General features: G+C 46.6%; 1 protein-coding gene across 1 annotated transcript in view; it reads left to right on the top strand.

Moving 5' to 3' along the window:
- LOC106804762 (DNA (cytosine-5)-methyltransferase 1-like) overlaps positions 1-11,706 on the top strand; it is a 55,708-nt gene extending 44,002 nt beyond the window's left edge. Inside the window, exons 33-37 of the mRNA XM_014806083.1 lie at positions 7,426-7,592; positions 7,781-7,930; positions 8,124-8,214; positions 9,780-9,896; positions 10,483-11,706. Of these exons, the coding sequence (XP_014661569.1) occupies positions 7,426-7,592; positions 7,781-7,930; positions 8,124-8,214; positions 9,780-9,896; positions 10,483-10,803 (846 nt within the window). The 3' untranslated portion in view covers positions 10,804-11,706. The remainder of the gene's footprint in view (positions 1-7,425; positions 7,593-7,780; positions 7,931-8,123; positions 8,215-9,779; positions 9,897-10,482) is intronic.
- Positions 11,707-13,885: the final 2,179 nt, after the last annotated feature.

Genomic DNA, 13,885 nt, shown 5'->3' on the forward strand with positions numbered 1-13,885 from the left:
GATCGCTGCCGCAGGCTATAGCACATTCTGCAATAGATGTTAATCTAAGCAAATGGTCCAACTGAGGACCAAAAATTTACCCCAAAACGTAAAATGATCGGGCTTTTTAACACTTATCTATCAACATGGACATCTCACCTATCTTTTTGAACACTTCCACAACTTTACACCAGGTATTTATGCTGTTATTCCTCAAAGTCTTAGCACTACTGGTGTTTTGTTTTCAAATGCGGTTGCTCTGCTTATGTGTGCACGCGTGACTCTTCAGTGCTAGACCGCCGCTGCTGATGTTGTCGCTAATGCTGTCGCTGCTGCGGCTGATGCTGCCGCCGCTGCCGCGGATGCTGCCAACGACAATGTTACCGCGACTGCCGTTGCTGATGTCACCGACACTGATACCGCCGCTATCGCTGACGCCACTCGTGTCGCGACTGCCAACGACGCTGTTACTACCGCTTCTGCTGATGCTGCCGCCTGCAGCTGACGCTGACGCCACTACTGGGTCCGCCACTGCGGCGACGTTGCCGCTGCCGCCACTTTAGGTTCTGCCACTGCCGGCGAATCTGCCGCTGCCGCTGTCGCTGTCGTCGCCGCTGGCGCTTCTAACGATGTTTTTACCGCCACTGATGCTGCTGCTACTGCCCACTGCAGTTAATGCATCTTCTCGCGGGCTATAGTACTAGAGCTACTGCGCCGTCTGCTACACGCTCACCGCTATTGCTGTCTTGCAATAGAACGAGACAGCGGCCGGTCAAATAAAATTTTATAGTTCCATTCAAGTTGGTCGCCTGAACAAACACCCATTCAAAGAAACGGTTAACCACCTTTTTTTTCAAAATGAATTTTCACGTGGGAGAAAAAATGGGGTATATACCCTACTTGGAATTCATAGAAGGGCACGCAGGCACCTTTATAGGAATATGTAAGGAGGGCAACCGCACCACTAGACGCCTCGTTGATGTTGTGAAACGTGGTTCCCGTCACTTGTGCCGCCACTCACCGATCGCGCGCCGCTCTCCGCCTCTCCTCCACGGCTGCAACAACGGCAATCTTCCTCACCGCCTGTGCTGCCCTCTGGGGAGCTCTGGCCACCGTCTCGACGCGCTTCTGCAGGATGCGGCTGCGAGCGTCGGCGGCTGACGTCGCCCTGCAACGAATCGTTGTGTTCGCACTCACACACGTGTGTAACTCTCCGTCGTCTCCCGCTCTAACCGTAGCGACGGATCGCGCTTAGTCGTGCTAGATTCTCACTGGCCCTTACCGAGCGTGCAGCAGCGCCGCCGCATCCATCCTCCTCTTCTCCTCGGTCGCCACTATGGCGCGCAGCCTCGCCGCATGTGCTGCCCTCTGTGGGGTGTTCGTCGCTCGCTCCCTGCGCTCTTCGAGGATAGCGCTGCGCGAACGAGTGGCGAGTAAGGCCCTGTAACGAGCAACCGCAGTCATTCACTAATCACGCGCGGGACGTGTTTATAGTGTAGACGAACGACGCGTTATAGAAACCGACGGGTGGACGCGAGTACTGGGCGTAATATTGTAATTATTCTCACTACTGTAGTGCCTATTAGTTCATGACATTATAGCTAGCGCGCCAACCACCGATTACGTCGTTATTGTATTTGTAAAACAATGGATATAGCGATAGAAGCGCATTGTGCGTAGACGAAGAGACAGACCCTTTATCGCATCAGTTTTAGGGGTTGCATGCTTATTATAACTTATTACATTATAACTTATTTATAACGTATTATTATAACTTATTACTCATTATGCTTAATAACGGGTTGTAGCAGTCCTTAAGAGTTAGAATCGTTGCAACTCGTATCACGATGGGGCGTTCTCGTAGGCTAGTCGCGAGTGCAAGGTTACAGTAGCAGTCTTAGGCGTCGATGCTTTTAGAATATAATATAATCTGAATTAGATTTACTGTTCACAGCATGAAATATTGTAGTGAAATTTGATAATGGAAAATTGGGTTTCGATTTCAACAGCCGCGATATTAACATTTATTTTTATTTTTTATTAAATCGTTATTGCAGGTAATTCAGATACATATATATGTAGTGACGACAGTTTTTTCATTGAGAAAAAATCGGATAAATTCAACAGTCTTAAGTAGTTAAAATGATAAAATTTCTGAGTGATACAGTACAAAACAGTATATCATTTTATTGATATGTTAAAAAATAAACTCATACACCGCGGTGGTGTCGATTACATGCTTTACCACGCAATGTCAGCGTATTAACGAATACGGGATCATTTAAAAAAAATTGAATTGCTTCATACTTACATACACTATTATTTTGAATTTTGATTCTAATTTCTAATTTTGTGTCGGACTATTGTTGTCCCTTAGATAATATAATTTAACAATTTGGAGATTTTTCCGCACCGTATTATTGTATCCAATTGACATTTATATCATTATTTTGTGATTTTTAGTGATTCTGAGTTGTTATCGATATCACATTCTCTTCGTAATCCATATATTGCACTTTTCCTACGTTCATTAATTTTCAAATTACGAAGGTTTTTTGGTTATATCTTTACTCAATAATATAGAGCCACAGCCGTGCCTGAGTAAATGATGGTCATATCTCATGGTTTATTTACCACACAGTGGATTTTTTCAGTGAATGGGAAACGCGAACTACGTAAAATGTGATGCATGTTCGTGTGAAATTCTGCTTGATCAACGTTTTAATTCAAAGAGAAAGCGAATACTTCATACTTCATTATATGCGGTGTCTACGTGACTATATCGACAAAATATATATATGGGTCCATAAATCTATGCTAAGATAACCTCTATATCTTCATTTCAAATTCATAATGTTTGCAAAATATTATTATTCTCGCGAGATATTGCGCATGCGCGAGCACCGTTTCAGACGTGCAGTACTGCCAAAGAAAACGTACGTAAATATAGTTAGCTGCGGAAGAGAGGGGTGGGAAGCTGAGGAAAGGTGGCAGGGAAGACAGTCGAAGGGCGGTGGAAGGAGAAAGAGGCTAAGCGTGCGTCAATGGAAACAAAGGGAAGGGCGAGCGGATATAAAGTAGGAGTTTTGCACCCTACAGGCTAGGGCACTCTCGTAACTATAAACACAGGTCTACTGATAAGTATTTATTACAGAAACCTATGTTGAGATATCCCCTGTCCATACTAAACGCGTTTTCATCATAAATAATAACTCCTCTGGCGAGATATTGGGCATGCGCTAAAACAGTAACGTACGTAGTCAGGTTATGTACTGACTGGTATATACAGTGGGGACCTTTCATGCAAGGTCTGCTTCCTATTTCTGAAGTTAGGTCTACTTAGACAAATTTATTATATAAATCTATGCTAGGATGACTCCAAGCCTCTTCATTGTAAATTTATAATGTTTGCAAAATATTCTTCTTCTCGGAAGATATTGCGCATGCCCGAGCACCGTTTCAGAGGTGCAGTACGGCCAAAGGAAAAGTACGTATATATAGCTTGCCGAGGGAGAGAGTGGTAGAAAACTGATGGAAGGTGGCAGGGAAGACAGTCGAGGGGCGGTAGAAAAAGAGGGAGGCTGGGCGTGCAACAAGGAAGACAAGGAAACGGGCAGGCGAGGATGAAGTAGGAGTTTTGCACCCTACAGTCTAAGGCGCTCTCCTAATTATAGACACAGGTCTACTGATAAGAATTTATTACAGATACTTCTGCTGAGATACCCCCTGACCATACTAAATGCATTTTAATAACAAAACCAAACTCCTCTGGTGAGATATTGCGCATGCGCTAAACAGTAACGTAGCCAGATTATGTACTTAATGGTATATGCAGCGGGAATCTTACATGCAAGGTCTGCTTCCTATTTCTGAAGTGAGGCCTACTTATACAAATTTATCATGTAAATTTATGCTAGGATGACTCGTCTTTATTTTAAATTCATAATGTTTGCAAAATATTCTTCTTCTCGGGAGATATTGCGCATGCGCGAGCACCGTTTCAGACGTGCAGTACGGCCAAAGGAAAAGTACGTATATATAGCTTGCCGAGGAAGAGAGGGATGGAAAACTGTGGGAAGTTGGCAGGAAAGACAGTCGAGGGGCGGTAGAAGAAGAAGGAGGCTGGGCGTGCGACAAAAAAAGACAAGGGAAAGGGCCTGCGAGAATGAAGTAAAGGTTTGTCACCCTACAGGCTAAGGCGCTCTCCTAACTATAAACACAAGTCTAACGATAATAATTTATTACAGAAATCGATGCTGAGATACCCCCTGATCATACTAAATGCATTTTCATCACGAAATAAAACACCTCTGGTGAGATATGGCGCATGCGCTAAAACAGTAACGTAGTCAGGTTATGTACTTAATGGTACATGCAGCGGGAACCCTACATGCAAGGTCTGCTTCCTATTTCTTAAATGATGTCTAATGGTGGAATTTTGTCATATCAATCTATGCTAGAATGACCCCTCTTCATTTTCAATTTATAATTTTTGCAAAATATTATAATATTCTCGAAGGATAGTGCGCATGCGCGAGCACCGTTGCAGGCGTGCAGTACGACCTAAGTAATAGTACGTAATATATACGATATGTACAAATAATATATATACGAATGTACATATCTACCGCAGATATCAATAGCTACTGTAGAGCTAGCGAGAGTGAGAGAGAGAAAGAAAGAGTAATTATGTGATCACTTTATATAATCGTCATTTATTGCAAATATTCAATGTACAAATTCCATTTCCAGCGAGAAATTCAGGCGAAGTCTTACTGAATAAAATTACAGTGCAAAAATATATATGTGGATATAAAGATGCATAGATTAAGATTATGTAATATATCATGATATCAGAGAGGTGGCTCGTGAATGTAATTATGAAACCTGATCGGAAATCAGTTAAAATCGCATCAGGCATAATTATACAGACAGTGCTACTATTACAAATTATCAGTCTCTAATCTCTGCCCTCTCAGAATAACAAATCCTTCCCGACTCGACTCTGTCGTAATGTTCAGTTCTCTCCCTATTGGCGAGAAGATGTTCCCTCTGTTGCCGAAGCTAGTGCTGCCGGTAGGGAGCAGCACCTCGCTCTACGTGCGACGCTTGGTGGCGGCGTGGCGCGCCTTGCTGCGCCCCGGTCGCACGCGCCTCCCGCCCGCCCTCGTCGCTCGCACGGCGCCCGACGACAGCACGTCGTCGCTGTGTTTGCGCACGGTCGGCGCGACGACATCCGGCATCGTCGGCGGCGCTGCGGTATCTTCGGCGACCCTCGCGTCGTCAGGCGGAGCGTCGGCCATGGCGACGGTAGCAACAGCGCGGCTGAGCAGGGCGAAGGCGGAGACGACGGCCCTGGCATCGCGCGTGTTACCAGCGCGACGTCGTTGGCCCCGTCGTCCGCGTAGTCCGCCACGTGCGTCCTTGGCAGCGGCAGCGTCGCCGGTAGTGACAGAGGCAGTGGCGGTGTCAGAATCAGCTGCAGCGGCGGTGGCAGCAGCGGCAGTGGCGGTAACAGCGTCAGCAGCCGCGGCAGTAGCAGTAGCAGCATCAGCAACAGAATCAGCGACAACGTCAGCGGCAGTGGCGCTCACAGCGTCGTTAGCAGCTGCAACGGCGGTGGCAGCAGCGGCAGCGGTAGGGGTAGCGTCGTCGGCAGTGGCGGATCCAGTAGTGGCGTCAGAGTTAGCGCCAGCGGCAGAAGGAGTGGCGTCAGCGTCAGCGCTAAGGACAGCAGGAGTGGCGTCAGCGATAGCGACAGTAGCAGCAGCGGCGACAGCGTCTGTGGCAATGGCGGTGTCAGTGTCGGTGGTAGCATCAGCTGCAACGGCGGTAGAAGCAGCGGCAGTGGCGGTTACATCGTCGTTAGCAGCGGCAGCGTCGCCGGCAGCGGTGGAACCAGTATTGGCGTCAGCGGCAGCAGGAGTGGCGTAGTTAGCAGCGGCAGCGTCGCCGGCAGCGGTGGAACCAGTATTGGCGTCAGCGGCAGCAGGAGTGGCGTCAGCGATAGCGACAGTAGCAGAAGCGACGACAGCGTCTGTGACCATGGCGGTATCAGTGTCGGCGGTAGCATCAGCTGCAGCGGCGGTGGCAGCAGCGGCGGTAGCAGCAGCGGCGGTGGCAGCAGCGGCAGTGGCAGCAGCGGCGGTAGCAGCAGCGGCGGTGGCAGCAGCGGCAGTGGCGGTAACAGCGTCAGCGGCTGCGGCAGTAGCGGTGGCAGCATTAGCAACAGAATCAGCGACAACGTCAGCGGCAGTGGCGCTCACAGCGTCGTTAGCAGCAGCAACGGCGGTGGCAGCAGCGGCAGCGACAGTGGTAGCGTCGTCGGCAGTGGCGGAACCAGTAGTGGCATCAGAGTTAGCGCCAGCGGCAGCGTCGCCGGCAGCAGTGGAACCAGTATTGGCGTCAGCGGCAGCAGGAGTGGAGTCAAAGATTGCGACAGTAGCAGTAGCGGTGTCAACGTCTATGGCAATGGCGGTGTCAGTGTCAGCTTCAACATCAGCTGCAGCGGCAGCGGCAGTGGCAACAGCTGCAGTGGCGGTAACTGCGTCAGCGGCAGCGGCCGCGGCAGTGGCGGTAGCGGCATTAACGACAACGTCAGCGGCAGCATTAATTGCAGCGGCGGTAGCAGCAGCAGCAGTGGCGGTAACAAAATTGTTGGCAGCGCCTGCGGCGACGACAGCGACTGCGGCAGCGGCAGCGTCGCCGGCAGTGGCAGAATCTATAGTGGCGTCAGCGTCAGCGGTAGCGGTAGCATCGCCGGCAGTGGCGGAACCAGTAGTGGCGTCAGCGTCAGCTATAAAAGCAAAAGGATTGTAATATCTTATAAACGACATATAGTTTCAGTTATAATATGGATCAATTTGCCCTAAAATGAATATCGTTCGGTTAAATAGCATTTAGGTATAAATATAATTGCACTTTTGTGATTAGCCCTCGGTCTGTAACCTGCAAAATAAATTGTCAAATACGCAACTTTCGGGGTGGCAGCACGGTCGCGGGTGTCATGGCGCCACTCAAATTTCGTAGCGTTGATGTGTAAATAATTATAACAATTAAATTAGGTATCTGGTAACAAATACGTGTGGGTGTAGACTGTAGACGATTCGTTGTACAGTTGTATGCAGTAAAATCCTAGAGGCTACTGTCCCTTTAATATATGAGACTGCCAATTGCCTGTCACTTCGCCTTCATATTGTTTCATGGCATTCCATATACATTGTTTATAAAATGGGACCGACTGCCGAGTCAGCAGCAGACGTGGTTGTTTTTTCAACTAGTTTTTGGGCAATGACCAAATGTTCTAAATTTTCCTATAGATTTGACTAGCTGTAATATTCAAGGCTGGCTCTGGAGTAATAGCTGCACATTTGTATATCTTGGTATACGGCTGAATGTGAAGTATTATGTTAGAAATTATTGCTATTGTTTTTGTCCATCAACCAGATGCGTGGTAACCAGTACCAACCAATTCTCCGAGACCACATCTGCAAGGAGATGAACTCTCTTGTTGCTGCCAGGATGCGCCATATTCCACTGGCTCCTGGTTCTGACTGGCGAGATCTTCCCAATGTTTCTGTCCGTCTTCCAGATGGAACAATGACCAAGAAACTGTGAGTTTGTCTGCCACTAGTCCCATGCATTAACATGTAATATTTAATCGATTCGTATTCAATAATGATCGCAGAAATCGGTTACAACTACATTGTTTAATGACTGTCATTGCTTAAAGACAAAACATTGTACCGTAGATATCAGGCATTATATTCATTTATGGAGGAGTCACTCTGTTCTCTTACAGGCGCTATACACACAGTGACAAAAAAAATGGTAAGAGTGACAATGGAGAACTGCGCGGCGTCTGTGCTTGTGCAGAAGGCAAGTCATGTGACCCCATGGATAGGCAATTTGGCACTATCATACCATGGTGCCTACCACATACAGGAAACCGGTAAAAACCAGTGAATTTCATCCATATAATTATATTAAATTTCAATTACATTAGGATCAACTTATACCATTTAATTTATAGTTTGTTGCAGAGAATTATTTTTAATTCTATGAAGTTTTTATTCTTTAAATGTATAATTATGTTGATATTCATTTATTTATATTATCAAAAATGTGAACCTTTTTTTTTCAAGGCACAACCACTGGGCAGGGCTCTACGGTCGGCTAGAATGGGATGGTTTCTTTAGCACCACAGTCACTAATCCAGAACCAATGGGCAAACAGGTATTGAGAGAGAGAGAGAGAGACAGGGAGAGAGAGAGAGGAGTTCCTCTTTGTCAACAATAATTTAGCTGACTATTACACTTTCTCAGTGCATATGCGTAGCATGAGAAATTGAACCATATACCATGACGTCCATATTAAAGTAGAGTGTACACAATTTCATTGATAGAATAGGGGTTAGTGTGTAAACACAAAAAAAATTAAGCATTATAAAATAGCCCCTTGCCAAACTCAAAACATCCCTTGTAAAATGCTTCATGAGGCCCGTTTTCCCCTGAGAACATATGAAAAGCTGTTCATATGTTCAAACTGTGTACCATCCTACTATTGTTGTACTATATGTTGATGACTCCTACGTAGGAAATACAAGAGAAGAGCTTGGCTGTGAAATTGGTTTTTTTATCATGAGACAGCTTTTCGTATGTTCTCGGGGGAAAAACGGGCCTCATGAAGCATTTTACAAGGGATGTTTTGAGTTTGGCAAGGGGCTATTTTATAATGCTTAATTACCTCCGCCAGGGGCATGGCGGGGGTTATGTTTTCACCGGCGAGTTTTTGAGTTGGTTTGTGTGTTTGTGTTACCATGCACGTTTCAGTTCACGTACTTCCGCTAGGTGCGCTGGCTGTAGACTTACAAACACGCAACCACAGGCTAAGGGGCAACCACAGTCCTCCCCCACCTGCACGCTCGCACTAATCCGGATCCAATTAATTATTTAATTAATTAATTAATTTTTCCACTTAATTAATAAAAAATTTCACATTGAGAGAATTCAGCTGCCTTGGCGGAGGTCTGTGCTCTCCGAGTGCTCTAGTTTTCTTTGTGTTTACGCACTAACCCCTATTCTATCAATGAAATTGTGTACACTCTACTTTAATATGGACATGGTATATAGTTCAATTTCTCATGCTACGCGTATGCACTGAGAAAGTGTAATAGCCAGCTAAATTATTGTCCACGTGTCTACTTTGGGACATGCATTACTATGTGAAATGTACAATGTATCATAAAGATTGTTAGTCCATTCTGAGAAATTTAAGCATCATAGTAACTTGCTTCTTTGTAATCTTTTTGGTATCTTTGGAGGATTTTGACAAATGACATGTGACATTGACACATGTGACAAATTACCAAGCTGCACCAGAATTACTCCACAATGAATTTCTTACCCATTTCAGCATGTGAAGTGTAAAATGCATATGAATGACACTTGCAGATGTAGTGCATGTATGCTAGCATAGCTAGTGTAAAGAACATGTCCTTTTATTACCTGCATGACTGTCACGTAGCATTCAGCAAGTGCATTTGCGGGCGTGACAGTTTAGGGTGTCGGCTAGTTAGTCTTTGAGTATGCAAAATTAGTGTGCACCTGTGACGTTTTATTCCCTCAAAATTTTTCATTTTTAGTCCTTTCCTGTTCATTAGAAGTGTAAATGTAGGAGTTAAGGGAACCCCTCTTTGTTTTAGCTCTCATGTTTTATGGAGGTGATTGTAGTGGGGAGATGGAGACGAATCACCCTGTTGCCCCGATGAATTTTTTCACTTATTCTGTGCCTGCCTGCAGGGTCGAGTCTTACATCCGGAGCAGCACAGAGTTGTGAGTGTGCGTGAGTGTGCACGCTCTCAGGGATTCCCAGACACTTACAGGTTCTTTGGAAATGTTCTGGAGAAACACAGGCAGGTAAGTGTCAGGATCAGGTGACAGCGCTGTATTATTCAGATTCGTTCTGTAACGCTATTATGATATAAAAACAAGGTTATATAATTCTTACAAATTTCCACTAAATTGGAAATCAGCCCCTATCTATATCTGTGTGTTACATCTATTTTAAGTTTATTTATACATGTAAAATTGTTAGTTTAGTTTCTGCAAGTTGCTCTGTGATTGATTAAAGTATGCCAAACCCAATAGTGCACTAAAATCCAGCAAGGTCACCAAATTCCTACTGTCACTAATATAGAAGCACTACAAAATTGTACAATCATGCTAGTTATAGTGACCCCCACCTAGTGACCAATGCCCAAACACAAGTGATGGAGTTAGATGTGTGGAACGGGTAGAGAGGGTAGAAAGTAGAGGAGGGAAGGGGGTTACAGGAAAGGGAGAATGTTAAGCTTGGGGAGAGGAATGTGCATGATTTATGCAGATGTATTGCTTACTTTATTGGATAAGGTAGCTAATATTTCTTGGTACTGATGGCATGAAGTTTTCCTTCCTGTTCTTGCACTATAAAATGTAAAGTACATTAACGTATATGGACTTGCAGGTTGGAAATGCGGTTCCACCACCAATGGCAGCAGCGATTGGACGTGAGGTTAAGAAGGCAGTTTTAGAGAGGCTGAAAGAGGAGCAAGCAAAAGAGAAGTGCCAGAAGGAAGGTGGAGATAACAACGAAAATGAAAAGGAAAAAGAAGATGTATTAAAGAAAGCCAGTGTGGACTGTGAAAAGCCAATAGGAGATAGCCAAGTAATTGGCACGAGCGCTGAAGTGTGTGGAGTGATGAAAACTGAAGGATGCACTAAATCTGAGGAATCATCTGAGGAATCCACAAATGCAGATGTGGGAGCTTCTTCTTCCAGCCATTAGAACTACTTGTATTCTCTCTGTTACTGTTCAAGGTCTGAGATATTCAAAAAGCTCGTGATCATGAATCCAGATGGTATATGTAATGATATATATGATGGTATATGATAATCAGACTCAATGGGAAAATAACTTCACTGCAGGGTGAACCATCTGCAACTATCTGCGGGGTAGCCGCAGTCACTCATGATTATATTTCTCATCAGTTTTGTATGTACACTGTGTAAGGTAGCACTACTAACAATTAACTCGTTATTTCATATTATATTTTGATTTGTACCTGCTACCACATATTCCTGTTAGTTTATATGTTGTACTATGACCATAGAAATCAATTATATTATACTGAGTAATAGGCATATTTAGTAGACATTCTACTGTGCCTTGATTCTTTTTGATACTATGCTACAGTCCTAGCTCCAGCTGAGTAATCACGGGCAATTAGAACGTTCTGTGAGAATGCTGACAGAAACTAGTGAAATAAATGCTAATGTCATGATAATTAAGAAATTGTAGGCTTGTATGGTTGGGCTAGAAGTACATCGTTCTCTCCATAAATAATATGGTTTATTATACATTGTTTATCAAAATAATGCAACGGAAATGTAAAAACACGCTTGATCAACATCTGTTGTATAATATCTTACTTATTATTACCTGAACCTTTATTGAACTGCTATGTTAGTTGATGTGTTAACAGAAATTGCAGTCATTCGGGATGTCTCATTTTTGCACTTATCATTCCCAGAATATAACCCACGCAGAGGCTCATGCAGTATATAAGCTATGTAGATGCCATGCAGTATATAAGCTATGTAGATGCCATGTAGTATATAAGCTATGTAGATGCCATGTAGTAGATAGAGTGTGTTATCGAAACTACGTGAGTAAACGGACGAAATTCTATTCGCACTGTTACATTTTATTCACTGTTTACTGTAACGGTTACATATCTATAAGAGCCGTAGCTAGAAGGGTGGGCGCGCAAGGAAGGCAGTTGCCCCAAACAAAGGTAGATACAACCACATGATCAGTGGAGAATCGCTCACGGTCAACTGCCCAGAACATACGTCGTCCCCGACTCACCCCAGGCAAAGTTAGCTACGCCCCTGTTACTTCTTATATGCAGTTTGAGTAATATATAAACTAATGATAACAATAATTATCAGATATTGGACTGTCAGTAGTTAAAAATAAGAATTGAAATCATCGTTAGTTGTTACGAATAGAAAAGCTATCGTAAGATCCCCAGTTAGCCCAATCACGTTCTGGGAACATTCGCACAACGAAGCCGGTCTGTGTAACGTTCTGGGAAAGTAGATTTGTGTGACTTTTCGATGTTCCCACAACGTTGGAAAATAACGTTGCTAAAACGCAAAAACATTGCTAGCGACGTTTTGATAACGTGAGAACATGGAGAACAAGGGCCAACAGCTCTCTTCAGCCCATATACACATAAACTAGACGATTAGTCTGTCTGGCTATCTGGCTAAACTAAAGTTATTACACATAGATATATCCATAAACTTTAATTTCCATCATGAAACGTCGCATTTACATATGTATATACCCGCTGCATATACCAGTCAACAGTAGCGGTGTCAGCGTCTATGGCAATGGCGGTGTCAGTGTCAGCTTCAACATCAGCTGCAGCGGCAGTGGCAGCAGCGGCAGTGGCTGTTACATCGTCGTTAGCAGCGGCAGCGTCGCCGGCAGCGGTGGAACCAGTATTGGCGACAGCGGCAGCAGGAGTGGCGTCAGTGATAGCGACAGCAGCAGAAGCGACGACAGCGTCTGTGACAATGGCGGTATCAGTGTCGGCGGTAGCATCAGCTGCAGCGGCGGTGGCAGCAGCGGCGGTAGCGGTTACATCGTCGTTAGGAGCGGCAGCGTCGCCGGCAGCGGTGGAACCAGTATTGGCGTCAGCGGCAGCAGGAGTGGCGTCAGCGATAGCCACAGTAGCAGAAGCGACGACAGCGTCTGTGCCAATGGCGGTATCAGTGTCGGCGGTAGCATCAGCTGCAGCGGCGGTGGCAGCAGCGGCGGTAGCGGCAGCGGCGGTGGCAGCAGCGGCAGTGGCGGTAACAGCGTCAGCGGCTGCGGCAGTAGCGGTTGCAGCATTAGCAACAGAATCAGCGACAACGTCAGCGGCAGTGGCGCTCACGGCGTCGTTAGCAGCTGCAACGGCGGTGGCAGCAGCGGCAGCGACAGCGGTAGCGTCGTCGGCAGTGGCGGAACCAGTAGTGGCATCAGAGTTAGCGCCAGCGGCAGCGTCATCGGCAGCGGTGGAACCAGTATTGGCGTCAGCGGCAGCAGGAGTGGCGTCAAAGATTGCGACAGTAGCAGTAGCGGTGTCAACGTCTATGGCAATGGCGGTGTTAGTGTCAGCTTCAACATCAGCTGCAGCGGCAGCGGCAGTGGCAGCAGCGGCAGTGGCGGTAACCGCGTCAGCGGCAGTGGCGGTGGCGGCATTAGCGACAGAATCAGCGACAACGTCAGCGGCAGCATTAACTGCAGCGGCGGTAGCAGCAGCAGCAGTGGCTGTAACAAAATCGTTGGCAGCGCCAGCGGCGACGACAGCGACTGCGGCAGCGACTGCGGCAGCGGTAGCGTCGCCGGCAGTTGCAGAATCTATAGTGGCGTCAGCGTCAGCGGTAGCGGTACCTTCGCCGGCAGTGGCGGAACCAGTAGTGGCGTCAGCGTCAGCTGCAGCGGCAGCATCAGCGGAAGCGGTGGTAACAGCGTCGTTGGCAGCCGCGACGGCAGCGGAGGTGACAACATCAGCGACAGAATCAGCGACAACGTCAGCGGCAGCAGCGACTGCAGCGGCGGTAGCAGCAGCAGCAGCATCAGCCGCAGCAGCGACAGCATTAGCGACAACGTCAGCAGCGGCAGTAGCGGCGACGGCGGCAGCAGCGGCGAAAACCTCCGCCCGCCTCTGCACAGCTTCTCGGCGCCTGCTCTCTAGCAGCTGGTAGCGGGCGCGGCGCTCGCCGGCGATGGCGCGACGCCTCTCCTCGGCCGCCGCGACCCTGCATGAAGAAGACTGCCATCAGCTGCGCCGTCTGCTACACGCTCACCGCTA

Source organism: Priapulus caudatus, unplaced genomic scaffold (assembly GCF_000485595.1).
Source record: "Priapulus caudatus unplaced genomic scaffold, Priapulus_caudatus-5.0.1 Scaffold86, whole genome shotgun sequence".
In the NCBI taxonomy this organism is placed as follows: Eukaryota; Metazoa; Priapulida; class Priapulimorpha; order Priapulimorphida; family Priapulidae; genus Priapulus; species Priapulus caudatus.